The sequence below is a fragment of the Coffea eugenioides genome, chromosome 2 (genome assembly GCF_003713205.1).
Source record: "Coffea eugenioides isolate CCC68of chromosome 2, Ceug_1.0, whole genome shotgun sequence".
Taxonomy (NCBI): Eukaryota; Viridiplantae; Streptophyta; class Magnoliopsida; order Gentianales; family Rubiaceae; genus Coffea; species Coffea eugenioides.
In genome coordinates, this window is record NC_040036.1 from 73988987 (window position 1) to 74013445 (window position 24459).

The window sequence follows — 24459 nt, forward strand, 5'->3', positions numbered from 1 at the left end:
TTATTTAACTGCAATGAGTTATTAATTAGGAAAAGTTAAATTGTGAATCGACTACTAGAATCTCAAATCAAATTATATTAAGGCCTAATTTCAAGGATTTTGAAGAGGAAGAACGAAGTCGTGTAACGCTAAGGGAAAATCAAAGATAGAGTTAATAAGTTTTCTTTACGGGAATTTTACAAATAAATCGGTTGATTAAATTTAGTTACTTATTTACCCTTTTGTGTACTAAAATTTTATTTGACGTTTTGAAAAGCTTTTGTTTAGCTATATCCAGCTAGCATCTCCTCCACATTTATGCAAAAATTTGGAGAAACAATTACGTGGCCTCTTTATTTTCCCCATAGCCTCCTATTTCACTTCTTTATTCCTTCTCTTTCTTTCCATCCGACAGGAAGGTCAAAATTCCTCCAAATTAAAAAAAGAAAAGTAGAAACGGCCCAATGGGTTTAAAAAAACTTTAGGCCCAAAGAATTGTTCTAGCAGTAGCACATATTGGGTATGGGAACTAACACAAAATCTCGTCTCAAAAACCTTTGAATTTTACCCATTCCATCAACCTAGAGCCTAATATTTGCAAACAGGCTTAAGTCCAGCATACATAATGGGCCGTCCATATCCCAGTTCGGCATTACCCAATACAAATTTCACTATCCTTTTTCTTTTTCCGATGAAATTTCCAGAGCACGCCTGTATTTTTCCAACTGAAGCAAAAATGGCGAGCATCTTGCAAGTGCCAGTTACGTCGTCGTTTCCCTGCTTCTCGTCTTCATCATCGTCCCTAAAACGACGTATCTTCAGCAGAACAGTCTCCACAACTAGTAGTGCTAAAATTCCAGTACCTCCAATAAACCCTAAGGACCCTTTTCTATCGAAGCTTGCTTCGGTTGCCGCCTCGTCGCCGGAAGTACTCCTCAATCGGCCTCCGAACTCCGACACGCCGCCGTATTTGGATATATTCGACTCGCCGAAGCTCATGGCCACCCCCGCCACGGTCCGAGCTATTTTTCTTCATCACTGGACTTTCTGTTTTTAATTTTGCAATGCAATTGAAGATAAAGTATTGCTAATTATTAATTATATTATGATTGTTTCCTATATATATATATATCTGGAAAAACTGTTACCTATATATATTTTTTAAATTTTGAAGAGAATTGGTGCAACGTTTTTCAGGTGGAGAGGTCTGTTTCATATAATGAACACCGGCCGAGGCGGCCACCGCCAGACTTGCCATCGTTGTTGCTCCATGGTAGGATAGTGTACATTGGGATGCCGGTAAAGAGCCCTAAATCTTTAACTACTTTACTGCCAATATTTGACAAAATATGGCTTCAGCGATCAGCAATGCAGTAAAGTTGTTGCTTTTGTCTGTTAAACGCTGGTGGGCTCCTGCCTGGTGGTTTAGTTATCATATGTTGGTTAAAAAAATACTCAAAAGTGAAGGAAATGCTTAGGTTTGTGCTAATGGATTGGAATTTGCTGCGACACTTTTTTGGTGAATATTCTTGAAAACCTTAATATGGTCAAATATAACAAATTGGAGAGTTGGCGACTCAATGTAGGCCTACACAGTGGTGATTTAAATGCAGTTTGGATCTTTAGAAGACAATTTGTTTACCTGCGTTGTTTTGTTGATATCGAACAACAAGATAAGGTGATAGCAAAAAATAAATAAATAAATAAAAGCATCAGTGTTACAAAGGCCAACACACAAAACTGTATTGAATAGATATTGCTACAAATATTCATACTTCTTAGGTTGAAGAAGATGATGGCAGAAGTGAAGTTGTGTATCAGCTACAAAATTCAAAAGCTTTTGAAAGTGGCAGGAGCAAACTTGAGTTTCTGAGGATTTTGATAAACAAGTATATGGGTTTTCAATGTCAACTATCTATGAATTTGATTGCATTCATGGAAAATTTTAATCTAGCTGGCTAAATTTGTATAGGATGGATAACGTATTGTGGTAGAAGGGGTTTTTTGGTTGTCGTGACCTTGGTATCAGGGAACAGAAGGTGTGTGTGATGTGCTGATTTTGATTTCCGAGTTGTGTTTTCTAGTGTTAGAAGATCTCTCTTTTTATAGCATACCAGTTCTGGATCAAACTTTGACTTCCAAAGTTTTGTTGGTAAACTCGATCTTTTGAAGCCAATGCGGTAAATTGTTTGAAGGTGGCTTGGCTTATAGCTGGTACCTGGGAAGATGTTTTTCTAGCTTCTTGATTTCATTAGCGAAGGGGCTGCCTTGATTCAAGAATGGGATCGAGAGGGCAGCCTGCACCTTATGCCTTTCTGGCACATTTCAATGGCATTGGTATGATAATTGTTTTAAAGGACAGGATTAAACAGCATAAAGTACCAGCCTGTTCAGATTGCTTAACGTTATCCGATATAATTTTAGGCTATAATTTCCTGCTGTTGGGTAAAATTTCTTACTGCCAATAGGAATTTCTGGCAACTTTTTCCATGTCTTTTTGAGGAGAGAAGTGGATAGACATTTGCGTAAGAATGCAGGAGGCAAAATAGGTGTATTTTCGAAGTAAAATCAAGGATAGGTTGCACCTCATTTTCAAACAGACTAGTCTTTGAAATTTACTTACATAGGAGCACATCTTGTGGTTAATGCTTGGTAGATCATTTCATTCTCGACGGTTAAGTAGTTCATGAATGAGAGGACAATAGATGCCATCACAAGGAAAGGAATTTAGTTGCTTTCCAGTTCCATAAACTTCTTGTACTATGCCAGTATTGTAACGGTAAGGGAAATAGACTATCAAAGGCATTCATACATATATAGGATGCTGTTTGTTGGTCATCCACAAAATTCATAAATTAAAAGCACAAGCTCACTTTCTGCTCTTTCTGAACATAAAAACTAATAGATCGATTGTCTGGGATGCTACCTGTGGCCATGTGGTACTTTCATTCTTGTAAACTAACTCGTTTTGGTAAGTTTTTGGTATTATTGCCTTGCTGCATGAATTATTCCCCAAAGACTTGTCTAGTGCTGATTTGTTTTACCAGTTATGTTGTATGATGTGATAATCAAACCTGTTTCTTTTCAGTTGGTGGCAGCGGTCACTGAGCTTGTAGTTGCAGAATTAATGTATTTACAGTGGATGGATCCAAAAGAGCCAATTTTTCTGTACATAAATTCTACTGGAACTACTCGTGATGATGGTGAAACGGTGAGCCTTCGTGTTGCAGATTAGTTCTGTCTGAGTACTTAGCTGTTGTTGCGGAACTTGCTGTTAGTTGGCTGTCTTGTAATGTTAGTTTGGAACTAACTGTCGTTTCTGCGTCATTTTTCATACATGCATCTTAACCTCGAATGCAGTTAGTTGTTTGTCAAGTTTGATCTTGAGTGCACATTGGGCCTTCTGAAAAAGGTGAAAAGCTACAAGGAAATTACAGATGCAATATACTGAAAGAGATGCCTAGAAATTAAAAAAAAAACACATAGGAGTTTAGACATGTTTAAATAACCAGTTGTAGATTGAGATGAGATTTGAAGACAAAGTGGACCAGTAACGGACCGAGAACTTACAATGCAATTGAAGAATTGACTACACAGAAAGCAAGAATGCAAGTTATGTTGCTGAATGGATAGTAAGAGATATACTTCTCGTTAATAACCTGAGTGTGGTTTGTTACTAATTGCCATCCTGTGTGCGTCTGTCTTCTCCTTGGAAACTTTTTGGCACTTTCTATTTATTGCTAAATGTATGCCTTGGGGGCTGTCTGCGAACTTACTTTTATACCAGTCAACACTGTAGGGACCAGTTTTCTCAAGGGTTAATCTTTTTATATTAATCTTTTTAGCTACATACTGATTTTTGCGTACTTTTCTGTGTCTAGTATACTATTAATTTTCAATTAAGCTATTTTTATGAAACCTTCTGTGTCTTAGGTTGGCATGGAAACGGAGGGTTTTGCAATCTATGATGCATTGATGCAGTTGAAGAATGAGGTGAGCTTCTCCTATCGGTTATATTTTATGTTAATAAAGATGTGACATCTGGCATTTTATTGGAGCATTTAGGCTAATTTAATGTCTATCCTTCTTAGAATTTAAATTTTATAGCTTGCATAAAGTAGATGAGAGTTAGATTCATTAGCCAAACCTTGCATGTTGTTGACTTTTCAATCTATCTAGATTGAAACAGTAAGCCTAGTCCAGTTTTTAAAAAGCAGTTTAGTTATGTTGTCAGATACGAATTAGGTGAAAAATCTTTTCCTTGTTCAAGCTTAATGAGGCTATGACTAGATTATCCCTATTGTTGACTCCTGATATCTTTGTTTCGTCCTTGGTCAAGTTTTTTTCTGTGCATGAATGGAGAGGTATCTGTATTGGATAACAAATTGAGATATGGTGTCTCTATCCAGTGCTGCTAAAATACACGTTTGCTTAATATTTCTCCAATTTTAATACAATGCGCAGCTTTGGATTGAATGAAGTCATTCTGTGGATTTTGATTGAATAACTAAACATACTGAGTGATCTACATTGAGGCAATTTCCTCAAATGGTTACTGTTGCTACTGGAGAGTAGTATTGAATGCTTTGACAGTTTCTTGTTATTTTCTATCCTCTTATTATAATGTGAAATTCAGATACATACTGTGGCCGTTGGAGCTGCTATAGGTCAGGCATGTCTCTTGCTTGCTGCAGGAACCAAGGGGAAAAGGTTTATGATGCCGCATGCAAAAGGTATGCTGCATTAATCAAATCTGGTTTCATGTGCAATATTTCATGTCCTCTGACTCCATGCATTTAGAAATTTGACATGAATTTTGGTTTCTGCTCCAGCTATGATTCAGCAGCCTCGTGCACCATCATCTGGGTTAATGCCAGCCAGTGATGTTTTTATACGTGCAAAGGAGGTTAGTTCAAGCTTTTGGTGGCATTTTTTGCTTTAAATCCTGCTGATATAGATTTTATGGTGGATACTCATGTGAAGTAGCTTGAGGGTTCCTTGAAATGAGTATGAATGGATGTACAGCTTGAAAAATGAGGACTGTCCTCATGCATTATCATGATTTAGAGTTTCACTTTGTCATCTACCCGGTAAAAAGCTACTCAATGCAAATTTGTGCCTAATCCTCGCATCATCTTCTTATAGGAGCTTATTTCATCTTCTTCTCAAACGTGACAAGCTAAGCACTTGTTGTTTGGTGCTATTAGAATTTTGGCACACTATTAACATTTAGGGAATGTTTGTCCTAACTTTATTTTTATTGCAGGTAATAATTAACAGAGACACCCTTGTTGAACTTTTAGCTAAGCATACTGGAAATGTGAGTATCCAACATCAGATTTATCTCTCTCCGGCTTTGATTTAGTAGCAAGCAGTTCATGCAGATTAATTGTTGAAATCTTATATTAACAGTCAATAGAGGCAGTTGCTGATGTGATGAGAAGGCCATTTTACATGGACTCAACCAGAGCTAAAGAATTTGGCGTCATTGACAAGGTCATTTGTTGATCTGAGTCACCCCTACGATTTTTTATTCTTGGGATTCAGACTCATTTGATTTTTATACAATTTGATATGGGGAAAACCTTGAATTACGCTAGTATTAATCAACAGCAACTTGTGGTTCAGATACTCTGGCGTGGTCAGGAACAAATTATGGCAGATGTTGCCGCTCCAGAGGACTGGGACAAGAATGCTGGAATTAAAGCCTTTGATGCAATTTAACATTTTCTCCAGGTAATTACATGCAGTATAAATTTTTCTCTTAAATACAGGAGTAGTGGAATACTGAACTTGATTAGAGGCTCTGGTGACTGGAGCTTGCAGCTCCTTTGATTCATGCGGGTGCTGCAACATCCTTTGTTGACCATAAAGTTGAAAACGTTCGTCTTAATTCTGGCTTGAATTTCAAATGGACTTTATCCATCATTGATATAGATGAATACAAATCATTTAGAGAAAGCAAAAACTTTCAAATGAACTTTAACATGATTTGACAGAGTTTAATGCACATTTAGGATTGCGGTGGGTTATCAAAAAGCACTTCGCTTAGTAGAGTGTTGAGTAGAAGTACTTATTAAGTGCTCGATTGTATTGTTTCGGTGCATAAGTGCTGCTTGTATTTGGTTTGTATCTATCTCTTTATTCAATTAGGAGTTTATGATCAAATGCCCAGATTTTTTGTTTTCTTGAACTTCTGCTGAAAGTGTTTTTCAGACCAAAAATTCTACTTCTAAATTTATGAAATAACACTTACCAAGCACTTTAAGGCTTAGTTTGGGAGTTTAGGATAGAGAAGAAAAGAAGGGAAAACTGAAGTTATAAGAGAAGAGGAGAGGAGAGAAGAGAAGAGAAGGGATTATTATGTTGTTTGGGAGTTTTGAGAATTAATGGAATGATTATGGATATGAAAGTCATTAAATATTTGTTCAAGACCTTTTTAAGGATAAAATAGGCATTTCAAAAAAATTTGAGAAGCATCCTCAAAGTTTCTCTCCATTTCCTTCAAATTTGGGAGGAAAAGTTTTGCCTACCGTTCATCTTTGTGAATCCTCCCATTTCCTTTCTTTTCTTTCTTACTAAAAACTAACAAACAAAGGAAAACTATAAATTTTCTCTTCTTTCCCTTTCTTTTCTGTCCAAATCCTCAACTGCTAAATGAAGCGTAAAAGTGCTTCTACCACCCAAAAGCAGTTTAAGCAAAAGCACTGCAATCCCAGCAAGCTCTGAATAGTCATTTTATGGGAAATTACAACGCCCTTGGGCAGAATTTTATGGTCCTTTAATCTTTCCCTTCTATCCCTTAGTGATAATAGTGGTTTACATTTTAAATGCTTAATACAATTTAAGGGTCCAAAATACTTATTTCACCGTCCAACGGTGAAATAGTTATAGATCCTATATCTTTGAGCTGTCTATTTAACTGCGCTACTCCACTAGTCATCTTTTTACATTAGTATTCTGATGTCAAGCAAATTCAAGATGCTTATCTTCAACGTAGAGAGTTAAAGTGGGAGTTTTTGAAGTGTACATTGTTAAGGAATCTAAATTCACAAGTTCCATGTATCCAGTGCCCGCACCACCAACCCACCCCCCCCACCCCCTTTAAAAAAAAAAATCTCTTCCAAAACCAAAAAAATCATACATGCTGCACATTGTGCATGGCAGTGTTGATCCTCTGTATAGGTCAAATGAATTATGATTGCTTTTGTTTAGGATTGGTGATTTGAGAGAACCTGTTGTCTGGCTGAAAGCACATCTATTCCACTAGAGAGATGAAAAGCTTGTGTCACCTGAAGGATTTAAATCGGACGAAGGAACTGTCTGCTGAAAGCAAGGATTCAAAGCGAATGCGTTAGCTGGTTCAAGTTTGTTCGTGTACACAAATTTCAAGTATTAGTGGATAGTGGATCATGGGTAAATTTTAACAGTATCATACGTTTCTGAGGCTTACAGTAATGTTTTTGGCCTATGGATAACAGTATAGACTTCCAAAGCTGTACAGGCTTTTGGCTGAAATGTACCGCCGATTTTTCTTATCATCTTTTGTGTATCATAAAATGTCATAATCTCACATTAGGTTGCTGCTTTATCTAGTGTAATTCATTATTGATACTTGTACACAAGCTTGCCTTGAACTTTACCCTTTGCTGGCTGCAAAAGTATGAATTTGTGCAGAGGATTTGCAATTCTTTTGTCCAAAATCCTCAGTTGTTCAAGCAACAAACACTTTGTCCTCAGACAGAATGGCCCCTATTCATGGCTTCCGATTTCATTTATGATGGAAGGAAATGTGATTCTACTTTTCACCTTCAAATTCTGGGTACTCTATTGCACATTGCTGGGGGAACTGCATTTTGAAATAGCAGAAATTAAAATTAAAGCCTTCAAATGCATAAGCCAGAAGGGATTGGATGATTAGATTAACAGCATCAAGTATCTAGTTTCTATCTATATTTCTTCATTAAAACTTTGGATTAATCTTTGTATACACTTTTATTATTAGATACATGATACATAATTTGAATTTGAATTTAAAACTCAAATTTTACATATGTATTATATGTTCAACCGTGATAGTGTATACATCGGTCAGTGTATATGAGATTTATTCAAAAGTTCAACTCTTATTATTAAAAGCAAATAATTAGCCGATGACTTAAATTGATTTAGGGAAAACAAAGTGAAAATCTAAAACAGTGAAATGTGAACCTGCTCATGTAATCTTTGTACTGATTTTTAAGCAATGATCTATTGATCGAGATATAGACTGTTAAATAAAAACAATTTCTGACCGGATTTTTTTTTTGATTCATCTGACCGGATTTATTTATTGAATATAAAAACAAAACTACTGGGATAAATTGAATATAGATTTTTTGAATATCAAATCCCATTATGAGAAGACTTTGATGAAGCATTAATGATCATATCCGTTTTCCCGAGTCAAAATATGATTACTGCTACAAGTTTCGGCCACCATTACCACCACCGTCACGCCGCCTTCATCATCGGAGGAGCGAGCTGTGCCGCGGCCGCGTTGCGTTGAACGGTTGAAGAATGACACGGACACGGCTAACAGCTTCCCGTCACTCTTATCATCTTTGATGATGGGCAAGCCGCCATTTCTGTCGCTTAAATTCGCCGTGGTTCTCTCCTTTTCTCTCGCCGCTACCGCCTCGTCCACGTCACTCTTCTTCCCCAGACCCAAGCCCCAAAAGCATTCTACCGTCTCTATACCCAAAGCCAACACCAAAGACTTGCTGGCTCTTCTGGGCTCTCCCCAACAGGCTGCTTCTGTCAATGCCGAAGAAGCTCAGAAACTGAAATCTTGTTTCAAGTTCCTGGTACCGTTTTCGCCTCCCGCTAGACCCGGCATTAACGACCCTTTTCGACGTTCGCTCAATTCTCGTAAATCTTTGAGCAGTGATCATAGCGGAAGAGGAGTGAGAGACTGGGAACGCGATAATGAGCTAATATGGTGGCCGCCAGCCCCGGTTATGGAGCTTGCTCGTCTTGCTGTTGACTCTGGTGGCGATCCCGGTGCTATTCATAGAGCTCTTGATCCTACTCCTATCAAGGTGAAGTTTTTTTTTTAACCTCCGATTTCTTTTCTGAAGGTTTTTTCCCTCTTTTATTTGTCTGAAATGCGTATTATCACCCATGTAAATTAGCAATATGTTTTCAGAGTGTAGTTTTTAGCTAAATAAAGCTGCTTTCAATTAGTAATAATGGAAGAGCATTAGAATTAGTAAAATTGTTGAAAACAGAGTATCTTTCATGGTTGTTTGCTACGACATTGATATTTTATTAATTTGAAATTACAAATGATATTGTTAGTTATATTCTGTAGTGCCAGAATAGGGAAAGCCATTTCTTAAAAATTCTTGTAAAGAGGATTTCTTGGAAATTGATTTCTTCTTTCTGCGTTCTCTCTTCCTTTTCTTCTCAAAGTATTATCGGTTCTTTTTCCACTCCTCACTCTCCTTCTCCATCAATTTACAATACGCGTGCAACTTTCAAGTGATTATCTCCGTAATATATCCTTAACAGTTAAGAGTTTGTACTTACAACACTCTGCCTTTGAATTGTTGTAACATCCGAATATGGAGCCGAACAAATTATTGATTGGACCAGTTGATGAGGAGACCTGGGTATGTTACAAAAGCAACAATTTTTATGTACATTTGGGGGAAATTCTCTCCTGGAAGCTTCGCAGATGCCACTTGGACGCAACTCCTGCACCCAAATGCAGGGGTTCATGTATTTTACATTGCCTCCTTGCATTTTAGTGCAGTTATTGTCCATCCAGGCTGAAGTCACATTGCGGAATTTGCTGCATGGATATACAAGAACAAAAATGTTGCCTGAGTTACACCATAAACACATTATTCCAATGCCAATGCATTCAAACCATCAATTGGCCCCCCTAATTTGTGGTTGGGGCTTGGATTTGGGAACATAGTGGTAGGTTCCCAGATGCCTTGGATGCAATTGCATCCTTAGTTCTTGAACTAACCAATCAAAGTTAAAATTATGCGGTTTTCTACAGAGTTAAGTTCTTCGAAGATCAGTTTTTGGTAAGAGACCAAACAAGAAAAATCCATTGAATTTGGTTTCAAAATTACGTCCTGTCTCAGCTCTGTAATGTGTCCCTTATTGGGTCTGAATGTAAGCATTATTGTTTGGCTTTGAGCATAATTGGTGGATGCAATGTCTTACTTATTCCAACTTACAGGTACCAGATGTTGAAGGATCAAAAGAAGATAAATGTGAGCTCACAAGAACTCCTTATGGTTGGCGCTTTATAAATGAGGTAATAATTTGTTTATTAGGGGATGGGAAAGTATTTCTCAACACATTGCCATAACTTCAATTTGTTTTGCATTAAAAGCCCAAGTAATGGTTAGGTTACCATTTGCAATTTGGGAGGTTAATTGTTCAATAAACAGAGATAGTAATTTCTCTGCTCAAAGAGGCAAGGCTTGGCAGGCCCTGCGTCTTAGAGAAACAGAATGGGAAAGTATTGTTATCATGAGTTTGTATTGTCATGTTTTTGTCTTGTTCTCTTGATTGATTTTTTTTTGTTTAATTTCCATTATGTAGGAGTTGAATTCATACCTAAAATTTTTATTTGAAATGATTGCTGCTCGGGGTCCGAACGTAGGACTGAATGTCTCATTAAACCGCTATGACTTCTTTCACGGCCACCTTTTTATTGCTGTGGACTCTGGAAGACTTGGGATTTTGTAAGTTAACAAACATCTACTTTTGAGTCAACTTCAGCCAGGCCATTTACAACTAAAATTGTTTTGACAATTTCTTACAATGGAAAGAAACATTATGTGAAAAAGTTGTCATTGTGATACAAGATGAAATTTCTACTGATGGTAAGCTAAATGGTTTGTAGACTCGTTTTCTTATCTCAGAGAAAGGTCAAACGGTGATCTACTGAGAATTTTCTTACTGTTTATAAAATGATGAGTGATAATCATGTACAATAATTAGATGAATTCTTTAGGTTGTTTCTCAACACAACACTAGTTCTTTGTCTATTTTGGAAAGTAAATCTCATAAAGTCACAAGGTGCTTATGATATTGGTGTTCATCATTTTTAAAGGTTCCATGCCAAAGAATACCCAGCCTACGAGAAAGAGGTGTTTCCTTACAACATGGGTTATTGCCAGATTGGTAAGTTGATCTGGAGTAATGTCATACATACTTAGAAAATGCATTTTCTTTGTTTTCTGTTATTTCCAGTTCTGTGAGATTATTTTTCTTTCTTGATAGATTTGATTTGAAAGAATATTCTGCATAATTTTAGTTAGTTATCTTGTAACAATCTCCAATTTTCTTGGATGGAATGCGTAATAAGTGCTAATATGGAATGTGGACCATGACAAACAATATGGTAAACAGTTTTGGAATCCGAAAAGCATCTAATGGTTCTACCAGGTCCCTTTCTAGGTGGACAGTTCTGCCCCCGTCTGAATATGAAACTTTTTTCCCAATCAGACTTGGATATGTAATTTGGAACCCAAGGGCTTAGTTGGTTTCCTCCATGAGTAACTGAATTATGAAAAAATGAATTGCGAAAGCAAAATAATTGTCTGTTATATCACCTTTCATTGTTTGCAAATACTTACTAAATCTACATTGCAAAATTGCAATTGCTCGTATCAAATTGAACTCATGGCTCAAAGAAATTGTGAAAGTACCATCTTCTGCAGTTTTTTTCTACAATAATTGTCTTTGGTTATTATTGTCAGGTTCTAATGTCACTTATGACGATTCAATGAATTTGCGTAACATCCTGTGGCTAGCCCCTTTGCCAAGTAATTCCACAAAAACGTGGTTGGCGCCTGGTATTTCTTCTCATTTTACCTTAGTGGACAAAGTTTAACGTTGTATCAACAGTTTCTGCTTCAAGTTCAAAAGTTATATGCTGGTATGCTTGTCCTGTTTTTGCTGCTTCAATTATTAGATCTTCCAGCTGTGGGGTGCTTATGATTTTGCATTCCCTAAAACTGGTTTCCATGTATGTGACCGGATGAGACATATAATGTAGTGTATGTTTTGATTGCATTTTGAAATATTTGACTTTCATAGACTGGTTTTGTCAACTTTGAAAGAAGTTAGCATATGAAGCCTAGAGAAAGCTACATATGGGTTAAGTTTTCAAAGCTGTTATGTAAGCTGTAAGATTCAAACCACCTCAAGTTGAAAGGAAAACTACCGTCTGCTTTCTTTCATTTCTTCCCTTCTTTTCTATCACTAAATTTGGTGGAGCTTTCAACAAATGCACTTTGATAGTCGAGTGACCAATGACTGCAAACGAAGTCTTACATCAAAGAGTGACATTGTCATCTCAACATTCATAAGAGAGAAAACTCATTTCCAAGGTGGACATATAAGGACCACCATAAAACAAAAAGAATGGAGACAATAATTGCTGGGCTTATTACATACAACTGGCTTATATTGCTCTTTGACTGGAGCATGGCCTTCACCCCTACTGCTTTCCCTAACTAGTGAGATATTTCTCTGAATTTGGTTTTCTTATTTTCGAGTACCAGGAACAAAATCTCATCAAAATGTATATGGCATTATATAGCAAAGTCACTAGTTTTCTTATTTTTCTTTTCAAGTACCAGGAACAAAATCTTATAAAAAAGGACATGGCATTGTATAGCAAAGTCGCTAGTTTATGTGTTGGACATTTTCTTGAATCCTTACATAAAATAGTTTTTTGAGTTCCGATGGACGATCATTGACTATTACATTTTATCCGAAAGTTTTACTAATATTTTGCTTGGTTGCTATTCCCAGGAGTCCTTGTGGTATTAGATGCCCATCCAGAAGGAATCATTTATCAGGACCTCATTCCTGAATATGTTAAGTTTGCAAGGACTCTATATGAAGGTTCTAACTCCTTTTTCTAGACTTATTAAACCTCATTGTTTAGAAGAGTTAATAAGAAGTCTAATGTGATTAATATTTGTCTGTCAGAGGATTTTGGGGAAGTTGTAGTTGATGTTAACTACCTAAATGTGGGAGCTGAAGTGCCAAAATATCAACTCTTCATGTGCTGACACCTTCTGAAGGTAGAAAGCTCCTTTCCTTGGTGTCATGTCAAATTTGTTGGCAGAGAACAGATGAATCGTTGTGTGCATTTGTAGATGTGACTGATCTTCATGCTATATAACTAGTTTCGCACTCGTGTGACATTTTCTCCATCTTCCACCGCAGTATTAAATTCTGCATACCAAAGAAAATGATCAAGCTTCCTGTTTGCAAGTTCAATTGCTTCAGAATGTGATGGACTAGCAACCTCCCACCCCATTTCACTGGATGACTATCTACGCATATCTTTCTGTTGTTTCTGAATAATGAAACAAAATTATACGCCTTCCATGCGTCCAGATCATGGCTGGTGAATGTGTTACTGTCCTTCAAAGTCTCTGTCATTTATGATGCGGGTGCAGCAAGCGTTTCTTGCCTCTTCTTGTTAAAATGAGAACAAATCCAAATCCATTGATGATTAGTTCTCTCATTGGACATTGCATGAAAGAATAGGCGTACTTGAATCCAATTGTTCATGTCTGATGTCTCCATAACAGTTCCACTTTTTCTGGATGGTGTATTTTGAACGTCTCTGTAGTGTGAATTGTACAATTTAAAGTGCAAAGTTTTCCTCTTCTCCCTCCCTTGAAACTTCAGTATGATGCATCTCTTTACCTAGAGTGCATTTCTAATCCAGAGAATTGGTTACCGGTTTAAGCAATGCAAGTATAATACATTAATACAGTATCCTTTTCTTTGTTTTCTGCGTGAAGTATGAAGTAAGATAATCCCAGTATCCCATGCATGAAAAGCAATCCAACAATTATCTGAACTCTTAATCAGTTGCATTAAATTTGGTTGGATTGAAAAGCGTTAAGTGTGTTAAGAGTCCCAGATTTATGCCAACAAGTTCAACAGAAAAGATCAAAGGAAGAGATGTTTTTGGCTGTTGAGCGGGTATGTTGAATGCATGAAATGATGACAGTGACTTCAACTGTGTACTGTGATTTGAGCGTTTAAATCATGCATGGCGTGTATCCAATTACCCAGAATCATTCGGTTAATTACTCTGATTACTGTTGAAAAAGAATAAATCGGAACATTATTGTTCTGACATCGGACAGGTATCAAACTATGGTTGTCGCCTGTCGGGCTGATTAAACCCTGCAGCAAAGAAATATCTACCTTGTATATAAGAAAGGAGGAAGGTTTAGTGCTTTCCTTTACTTTTGCCAAGTGGCTTCTCAATTATTTGACAAGTGGCAAGACCAAATATTTCTTGCAAATTATTGAAGCCTTCTCTTAATATTTCTTTCAAATTGACTGAAGCCTTCTCTTTTTTTTTGGTATTAGTGCTTTCCTTTTCTTTAGCCATGTGGAAAAGTCAAATATTCCTTCCAAATTGTACAAAACCTGTTCTTTCTTTTGGCATTGAACTCTTTCTTTCTCAAATTGCCGGTGAAGCCTTTTCTTCCTTTCTCTCTACCAGACGGCTATTTTGACCAGACGGCTATTCTAACCAAAAATTCGGCGCACCTATTCTAAGCAAATCCAATTCCAAACGGCTATTCTACTAAACCCAATCGGAAACGTTGGGATTTTTACGTGATTTGGGAGATGGGTTTTGCGAGTTCCTTCTTTCAGAAATTGCCGTTGAAGCCAGTAGGTCAACTGCCACTCCAGACACTTGATTTCATGTTGCAGAAATTGCTGCTCACTCACATGGTGTTTGTACTTCAAAGAAGGAAAATTAGGAGCAGGTGAACTGCTTTGCCTACACTTGCCGTGGTTTCCTCTTTCTCTAATATCAAATTAACCCATTTCATGTTGCAAGAATTGATTTCATGTTAACCCATTTCTCTTTCTATTGATTTCATGTTGTAAGAATTGTGGGGCAGTCACATGATAATTGTACTTCAAAGGAGGGAAATTGGGAGCTTTTTGTTAGATTAGGTACGGCTTTCTATTCTCATTAGTTTTCCATTCAGCCTTACGATTATGATGAGAAATATCTTTTCAGATGTGATTTTTCCCTTGTTCTAGTTATGATAAGAAATAGGTTTCCTATTCATTTAGCCTGTAAATTTTCCAGTGAATTACGAAATCAAAAAATGGAATAGAGGTATTTATCAGTGCATGGTGCTGGCTCCTCTGTCTTATGAACTGCAAGAAGAAGCGTCTTGATCTTTACACCTTCTTTGGAGTCTCTTTGTTGAGAAAAAGTCTTTCCCTTTTTTTTGTTAAATTTTTCCCGTATGAGTAATACACGGATTAATAAATTCTAATATACACATATGCTTCAATTGATAGATTCTTTCTGCTGTGGTTCATATCATCAGTCAAGGAATCCTTTAACTTGAAGGTCAGCTTGTTGTCTTTCTTGAATCTATGAGCAGCTTTTCTTCATTTATGTGACTATATTTTCAAAAGTGAAATTTCAGCGTTCCCTTTTCTTTTTAGTAGTTTTTCTTCAGTTTCTAGTTCATTTATTTTAAGTTTGCTAGTGCTATTTGTTTTGTGTGATCCTTTATGAAACAAATAGTTTTTATTTGAGTAGGTAATTGTGTTAATATTTTCTCAATCCAATTGTGCTGCTGCAACCCATTCACCTGAAAAAACAAGCCAAAAAAGAAGATATGAACCCAGCTCCCAGTTCAATAATCCTTATTTTGAAATTTGGTGAATTCTTGAATATACATATTATTAGTGGCATACCTACAAAAAAGAGAGATCCATTTGCTAATGTGATTATGGCCAACTGAACTGTCCTATTGGTTTGCATATGGTCAATGTTCTATCAAACAGCCAAATTGCTATATATACTAGAAAAAATATTATAACAATGGACAACAATAACATATTTTGTGAGCCAAAATCATTAGCACAATATATTTTGTGAGACAAACTTTTGCTTGTGTTGATTTTGGGGTTGTGGCTGCTATGCTAAAGTTATTATTACATGATAAGTTCATTTTTAACTAATTTCAATCTCCTGCTACTGGTGCTTTTGTCTTTAATTATAATATACATATCTAAAATATGTGACCTATTGTTGTTCTAAATAAGGAATAAGAGTGATTATCTATTTTTTAGAGAACTTTAAGGTCAATGCAGAGAGGTTGTTATTGGCAAAGCTTGTTTAGTCATCTAAGTGACTATTGGTTAAACAACTTAAGACTTTGTACTTCTTGTTTCTAATTGATTATCTAGTGTGTGCCTTGTTTGCTATTTCATTTAGTCTAGACTTGTCTAGGGCAATGAAACGCTTGATGGTTACCTCTTAAGGATATTGTATATAGAGCATCCTTCGGCTGTTATTCATTGTAGCCCTTTTAGGCAAAACTCGTTCACTCCTTTATATGACTATCAGTTAAGCAACTTAGGTTATTGTGTCTGTTTTACCCCAAGTTGCATGTAATATGCTTGCTGTTTTGTCTAATCTAGACACAACCTTAGGAGAATGAAAAACCTGATGATTACTTCTTAAGAACGGAGATTTGAATGGTGGTACTTGTTGTAGTCTAGCCAAAAACTGGGCTCCAAAGGCATCAAATGTAATCAACATTTCTAAAGAAAAATAAAGGTTATTAACTTGGCATTCGGCTCAGTTGTGGTTTTAGGTGTCCGCTAATATCCTATTAAAATTACTTTGTTTTGTTTATAGTGCATCATTGCTCTTGCTGTGTTTGCCTCTAAAGTTCGAATTATGTATACACCTATTTTGTTGTTTTTCTTTACCCTTTTTTGTTCATGTTCTTTCCCTGATATTTCTTTTTCCTTGTGTTTTGTTACTTGGATAATCTACACTTCATCTTAGACACAAAGCTTTGTACGCACAGAGCAAATAAATCTTTTTGGTAAATATAGGAGAAAATTTGAGTATCACGACAATTAAAATTTGCTATGAAAAGAAATTCCGTTTATAAAGTTAGTCCCCTATTCATCATGATTTGGACAAAGATTTTTGAACCAATACTATGTGTCCAAAAAAAGAGACATAATAAGTACACTACATTGATGTTAGCTGCATACTTGATTGGTAATTTATAATTTTAAGAATGCTATTTCACAAACATTACTGTTAATCTTATTTTATACGAAAATATATGACAACAGATTATAGGGGGCCTAGGCTGTGCTTAGCACAGCTGATAACCTCTTAGTCTTACATATATAGAAAGACTTAAGATTTCTACTCCCAGGTTTAGCCACGTGGCGGGATGAGGGGAGGAGAAAAATTTTCTTCCGTTTATGCCCTAAGAATATTGATTAGTTCTCCGAAGAGTGTATCACTGGTGAGGTCATTTTTGTCTTGTTACATAAAATTACTATCTTGCCTAGAGAAAAATAACTAGCCCCAAAACAGTAACTAACTGTTGAGGGCTATTTTTGACTTTTTATTAATAATCTTTTGCTTTATTTCTCAGTCTTTCCCGTCTCTTGCCCTCTTTTTTTAGACCAAAGAAAGCGGTAGTTGGCATTAGATCTGTTGTTCTCCACTTTTTCTTTGTCTCCGTTATGAAAGATAAGAAGTCAAAAAGTCAAACAAAATTATGGAAATGCACCGATGTGGCTGGAAAGCAAAACACTCCCTTTGCACTTCATTTTACAACTTTAGCCCATTATCTTTTATTTTCTTCTTCCTTTCTCTCTCTCACTCTCTCTGTTTCCCGTTTCTTAATTTTCCTTTCAGCTTTCTTTTCTCCCACAAAGAGTCAATTATGGCTGCCCATCCATATCCCAACTGTGGGATTGTTCCACAAAAGATGATAATCCTCCTTTCCTTTTCATTGTTCCAGTTTCTTGGACTATTCTTCTCTTCGGTGGAAAAAGAGAAGTAGAGAAGCAGCTGAATAGCTTTTAGAAACAGTGGCCAAGAAATGGGTTGTCCGCCTGCTTCCTCCAACAATTGGTCAACAATATCAGGATTGGCTTCGCTAAATTACGGCTGCTCATCGGATTTTTTCGTTAGTCCTTATCTATTCCTTTTTATTCCCCAGTCATTCTTTTCCTCTTGCTTTGTCTCTTTTTTTCTGTTTTTTGTTCTTTACTTTCCCCCTCCTGTTGTTTCCAGATCACTCGGTCAAAAATTTCATGATTTTCTTCGCTAAATTATGGCTATCCATCCAAGTTTTTTTACATCTGTACTCTTTATTATTATACCCAACCATGAGAATGTGGTTTGTCCTTTTGTATTCATTTTCATTTCTTGCCTGGTTGAGAAATCACCCAGACTCAAAAGAAAAATCTCTGACAATTTATCAAGTTTGCATCTTTATCTGCTCTATTCATGATGGGTAATACTATTGCTAGAGATATAGGTTTGTCCTTCTGTTTTCCTGATATTGTTGACCAATTGCCAAATTATCAAGAATGAAGGAAAGCTTGTGCCTTTATATTAGAAACAGAAGTACTGGTCACAAAAAACTACACCCTTCTTCTACTTTGTTTTCTGCAACCTTTCGTGCTAAAGGTAACTACTACTTTTCTTTGTCTAATTTGTTCCCCTACCAGTATTTAAGAGATTGGATAATCTGTCTACTTTTTATTTTAGTTACCAAATTTCTTCAAGAGGTTAATTGCAGTTTGAAACAATTGGTGCAGAAAAACTTCTGATTTAGCATGCACGATTTCTAGCAAGTAGTTGTTTCAATTTCAGGTCACTCTCTTTAGTCCTTCAATTTCTTGCTTTTTCTTTTCCTGTTAAGAATATAGTACAAGTAATTACCAATTAAGGGTTGTCACCGTTTATTGAATACAGATAATCAAGCTAAAACAAGTTAAATTCTCAACCTAAAGTTTAAACTAAAGTTCCAGCCTTATGTGAAAGCATCAGAATGAGTAGTGATGTGCATGTCTTACAGATATGAGGAAAAAGTGCCAAAATCTCACTGATGAAAATGAGAATAAAAGATAGAGTCTTATATATTAAGGTTTTGCCCCACGTTAAAGGTATTATGCACAGAAATCAGGTAGGCAATAGAATAAACAAAACTTAAAACAGATAATCCTAATATTGAGTTTCTGGGATTTGTTGTAGCTGGCTTAGAAGTGTAGAATATTAATTCCTCAAAGCTATTTGTAAAGGCAACGTGTTTGGTTCCACAGAACTATCAAATGTTAAAACCACAATATGTTGGCTGTTTTATGCATTCACATATTTTGAATGTAGTGAGTGATGCATAATCTCTTCTATGAATACTATTACACCCAATTAAAGATTACAGAATCTGTGATAGTTTCTCTAAATCCGAGTATCTATAAAGCTGGAACATTAAAAAAATGAGGTTTTCTTGATGAAATATGTTTGCTCACTAACTTTGAACCATACACCCTAATATTTGCACTAAAAAATGCACAAACCTAATAAAGTCAGATTGTTTGGTAAGAAACAATACTATGTTCTTTTGTAGCTTAAATGACTGTAGTTTTTAGGTTGTAAGTTCATTTGGTTTCACTTATTGACTGAATATGGCTAAAAATAATTGCACATTTGCAATCTTTCCTACTAAAACTAATTACTCCTTTCTTTTTGTTTTATTTCTTCCTCTGTCAGTATTAATATTATTAGATAGTTTGCATAGTTTTGCGTTGACTGATAGCATTCTTCTACATCCAATTTACATTACCAGCTCCGTTCACTAGTTCAGCATATTTGGGGTTGATGGATTCATGCTAAGGAATTGCTTTACTTCAAGGTCATTTCTTCTGTTCCTTGACTGCATAGATTTAGTTATCATATTATGCGTGGTGCATTGATGGAGAACAAAATAGTACTCAGGCCTAATATTACTTTCATTTTCTTACGACTACTTTCATTAAGATGAAAAGAAAAAGGAATACAAGTAAAAGTTTTAGTTTAGTAGATGAGTGGTTTAATGAATGCTACAATACTCAGGCTTCACTAAAAGGGAGCCCAAATATCTCTCACAAAACAGTACAATCTCAAGAGCTATCAACAAATTTCCCCCTTTCTCTCTTTATGGGGACAACCATTCTACTAAAACCAATTTCTGTTCTTTGTTCTCTGTTTTACAGATGGCTAGCTGCCATGGAAGCAATCATTCTACTGAAAGCAATTTTTACATTTTCTTCTCTGTTGTACAAATGTTCCTTTTCTTTCATGTAAAAAATAATATTATAAGCAGAAGGTGAATAAATGTAATCCCCAGAAACTGGTATCTTCATTGTAAAGGTGTATGAATTTTGTACTTTTTAAATGGAAAGGATATTATGTAATTTCATTTAAGAAGTAAGGTTCTACCTTTGCTTCTTTATTCTTACTCTTATTGATTAAACATTTACAAATGCAACATAGTATAGGATCTTTTGAACATTTATAGATGCAACATAAACTACATAGTATAGGATCTTTTGAACATTTATAGATGCAACATAAACTACATAGTATAGGATATTTTGATTTTCATTGGAGAGATGCTATTGCTAGAAAGCAATAATTTACGCACTTAATATTTTCCACATCTTGCCAGTAAATGTATCTGGCATGCTATGTTTACAACTTGATGACCAATGATACAAGCAATCCACAAAAGTTTTTTAATTATATCACAAAATCACTGAACTTAATAAAATTTTCTACAAGAATCTCTAATATCGGATTTCTTTTCAGCTAAAACTTTAATCTTCTAGCCTAAAAATGCTTTTAAAAATTTTTTAAACTTAAAAAAAAGAACAACAAATAATAACAGTATTTAGGTTGGTATTTCAATTAATAAAAATAAAAAAATAATGTTCATATCCAATATTGTTAGGATCAACATTTCTTCAATTTTAATAGGTAGGCGTGAGCTATGGTAAACACCTTATTACATTAGATACATCTACATAAGAATTGTCACTACTTACAATTTAGGTGCTCTAAATTATATTTTCTACACAATAGGTTGGGAATTGGTTGTGCTATTGGATTTAGATGAATGATTATTTAGTCTGATGAGAATTTTGAACCTTTTCAAATGGGTAATTTATTTCTAATTTAGAATAAGAATTAGATACAATTGTACCCAAATTTAAAAATAAGAGTGGCAAGGAATTTTTCAATATTTGTTACACAATAGATTGGGCATTGGCTGTGCCTTGCACAGCCAGAACCATTCTAGTATATATATATATATATATATATATATATTTGTTGTAGATCAGCAATAATCTTGTAGATCTTTAAATTGTTGAAGATCCCGTCTGGTATCAGAGCCAGAGGGGGAAGTGGAGAGATGGCTACCTTTCTTTACTTATTATGATGTTGGTAGTGTAGATCTACAAGATTAAATCTTCCTGATGAGATTTATTAATTTCGTGATTACCATCTTTCTTTATTTATACTACTGATAGTGTAGATCTACAAGTTTAGATCTGATTAGATGAGACTGGTTAATTTCGTGATTACTATCTAATGTATTCAAGCTATATTATAATTTTTGTAGTCTAAATTTCACGACTTTGGATCTGATTAAAGGACATGGAACCAGTAAGTGCTAGCATCCGGTCCAGGTAAGACCATGGGATTTGGATCTATTGGGGTGTTAAGGTTCTTGGGACATACTCCAGGACGGGGAAGTGTCAAGAGATCAGATCCAGAAAAAATGAATTTTTACTATCAATTTTATGATTTTGTTTGGAAATATAATCGTCATGCATAGTTAATCTTTCTCAAAAGATTTAGATCTATTCTCGTAGGTTTATTTTTACTATCTTTATTATGATAGAAATATGGTCGTCATGTATAGTTAATTCTTCTCAAAAGGTTAGATATTTTCTTGTAAATTTTCACACTATCATTTACAATCTGTTTAGAAAAATGGTTTATTCTCCATGGATCCCGAAGGATTCTGTGCCAAAGGGAAGAGGAATATAAAATTTGTTTATTCAAATTGATTTATTGTTTCTTTTCATGGATTCCTTTTTTAGAACCAACTCTACCTCTTCTAGTTCCTCTTCAAACACCAAACTAAAAGAAGAAGTTCATATATAAGATATCAATCAAGACATAGACAATTGAAAAATTTCTAAATATACTCAAACTGATATTTATGAAAGAGACAGAAAGTGGATGTTTTCTGCATCAGATTATACAATTAAAACAGTAGAACAAACTATAGCATTAGATGCTGATCATGAAGAAATCAAACTATTATTCAAAAGAACAATAGAAAAACATAAGGAAAAATACAATTATATTCATTTTGGATTAGTACAAATTGCAGCTAAACCTTTGACAAGAGAAGGATTAGATACATCCCTACTCCTTTGTCTTAGAGATAGCAGATTCTTAGAATTCAATGATTCCCTCCTAGGTATGGCAGAAACAAGCCTTTGTGGAGGACCAACATATTTTGATTGTTTTCCAAACTTCACAGTCTCTTTAAAAGATAAAAATATTCTAGATACTTTAACATTAAACATAAAAACTGCTAACTATAGAGTAAAAACTGGGACCCTTCCTGTAGCTATTATTTATAGAATTCAATACAAGGTTATGAATTCAGCATTCAGGACAGGAGCCCTAAAAATATTACAAAAAGGAGAAACAGTCCTGTTCCAGACAGATTTGGCCAGATCAAGGATTACAGTTCCAAGATCTATCACCTGGAACCAGATCTCATTGCCAGAAAGTTGGGTTCTTCCGGAAGTAGCTCCAGCAGATCCAATACAAAATACAACAGTTTCAAGCATCCAACAATTTGCTTCTGGAGCTGTTCAAATCAAATTTGACAGATCTATGAGTTTTAGGGCATCATCTTCATCAACAACTGATATAGATATGCCTAGATACTCAACAGGAAGAAGATCAGTTTCAGACAGACCACTGGCTCCTTCCATTTCAACCAGACTACAAGATCTAGATCTTTCTTCTAAGATTCCACAGGCAAGGTATGCAGCCAGCAAACCTACTCCTTCAGAGGTCCAAGATGAATCCTCTGATGATGTGGATCAAGAAGGACTTCCGAGATCTCCTACATATTCTTCAATAACAGAAAGTCGTCCTCAACTTGATGAGTTAAGGGTAATTTCCTCTGATAAACAAAATATCAAGACAGAATTTTATACCGACAACAATTATCCAAAAAGGATGTGGTTCTTTGATAAATATAAGGGACAACATCGACAAAAAATACAAGAAGATTTCTATGGGTTTCTCAGAAGAACGAAACAACATATTCAGTTCTTCGATTGGTTTGAAGTATATTCACAAAGAAAAGGAATTAATTATCCTTTTTCGCAAACAACAAATGTGGTGACAAGGTGACAGACAGCTGAAGGAGAAATTCAAGCACAGCTTCTACCACCAAAGTCAATCATCTTCACATACAAATCAACGGAGATTAATGCTAAGCTATTCAAGCTCAAGAACATCCAGGATGAAGGAGCAATTAATAGCAAGGACATCCAAGGAATCTATGAGCAAAACAACTACACCAACAAGTATCTCCAAACTCTTGGAGAATATCTCTTAAACCAACCTATTCCCAAAATTCCTTCTATAACCACTTCTTCATCAAACCCAATTTTCAAACCTCATGAAATACCAACCAAATTTCAAAAAGAACACCAAAACAAACCCTTAACCCAATTGAAAAAATGAATAGCCAAAATAGAACAATCCTTTTCTACCCCAATGTCCAAACAAGGGTCAAATAACCAAGGTTCTGCAAGTGTTAGTCAAACAGCTTATACCATTACCAAAGAAGAATCTCAAGAGTCTTTGACCTTAAACAAATTACATCAACCTTTTTCTTCACAAAACCAGATTACCAACTGGAAAAATCCACAAAAACAATACTATTCCAGAGTCACTTATCCAGATATCCTTCTTGAAGAAAAATCCAACATCCTGCAAAATTCATATAATGCTAACAACATATATGAATGGAGCATAGATGGGATTTCTGAATACAACATTCTCACAATTCTTCAGCAAATGACAATGGTGGCAACAGCCTATCAGACATCACATGGCTGTACTGACCAATTAGCTGCTCATATTCTTATTACAGGATTTACAGGACAGCTCAAAGGTTGGTGGGATGAACACCTCACCACAGAAGACAAAGATAGCATTCTTAATGCTATCAAGGTGGATACTAATGGTGAACCAATTCTTCGAGATGGAGATACTATCTCAGATGTGGTGGCAACCTTGATATTCATCATTGCAAAAATATTCGTCGGTGATCCAGGGATATTCAGGAAAAAATCATCAGAGCTACTAAACAATCTCAAATGTAAGAGTCTTTCAGACTTCCAATGGTACAAGGATACATTCTTAACCAGGATATATTCTAGGACGGATGGCAACAAGGCCTATTGGAAAGAAAAATTCCTTGATGGTCTTCCAAAATCATTAAGAGATTTTGTTCGAGAAGAATTAAGGACTCAATACAATGAAACTGTACC

The 24459-nt window shown here is 35.5% G+C and overlaps 2 protein-coding genes and 1 long non-coding RNA gene across 5 annotated transcripts; all 3 read left to right on the forward strand.

The window, feature by feature from the left end:
* Window positions 1–661: 661 nt before the first annotated feature.
* Window positions 662–7682, forward strand: LOC113762026 (ATP-dependent Clp protease proteolytic subunit-related protein 3, chloroplastic). The gene is made up of 10 exons (XM_027305263.1): window positions 662–994; window positions 1177–1278; window positions 3068–3190; window positions 3913–3972; window positions 4616–4712; window positions 4812–4885; window positions 5246–5299; window positions 5392–5475; window positions 5608–5715; window positions 7195–7682. The coding sequence occupies exons 1-9, from the start codon at window positions 671–673 to the stop codon at window positions 5701–5703; spliced, it is 1014 nt and encodes a 337-aa protein (XP_027161064.1). The 5' UTR covers window positions 662–670; the 3' UTR covers window positions 5704–5715; window positions 7195–7682.
* Window positions 7683–8382: 700 nt separating this feature from the next.
* Window positions 8383–13733, forward strand: LOC113762577. Of its 3 annotated transcripts, none has more exons than XM_027306087.1 (8): window positions 8383–9059; window positions 10217–10294; window positions 10585–10727; window positions 11099–11169; window positions 11748–11843; window positions 12808–12900; window positions 12988–13082; window positions 13158–13733. In XM_027306087.1, exons 1-7 carry the CDS (start codon window positions 8586–8588, stop codon window positions 13068–13070), a joined length of 1038 nt encoding a protein of 345 aa, XP_027161888.1. In that variant the 5' UTR covers window positions 8383–8585; the 3' UTR covers window positions 13071–13082; window positions 13158–13733. The 3 variants fall into 3 exon arrangements, with proteins under 3 accessions (XP_027161888.1, XP_027161887.1, XP_027161885.1); XM_027306086.1 differs by having other exon boundaries at window positions 13228–13733; XM_027306084.1 differs by having other exon boundaries at window positions 12988–13733.
* A 4653-nt stretch (window positions 13734–18386) lies between these two features.
* LOC113764101 lies at window positions 18387–20229 on the forward strand. The gene is made up of 4 exons (XR_003467476.1): window positions 18387–18514; window positions 18646–18700; window positions 19674–19739; window positions 20080–20229. It is a non-coding gene; the product is annotated as an uncharacterized LOC113764101 (long non-coding RNA).
* Window positions 20230–24459: the final 4230 nt, after the last annotated feature.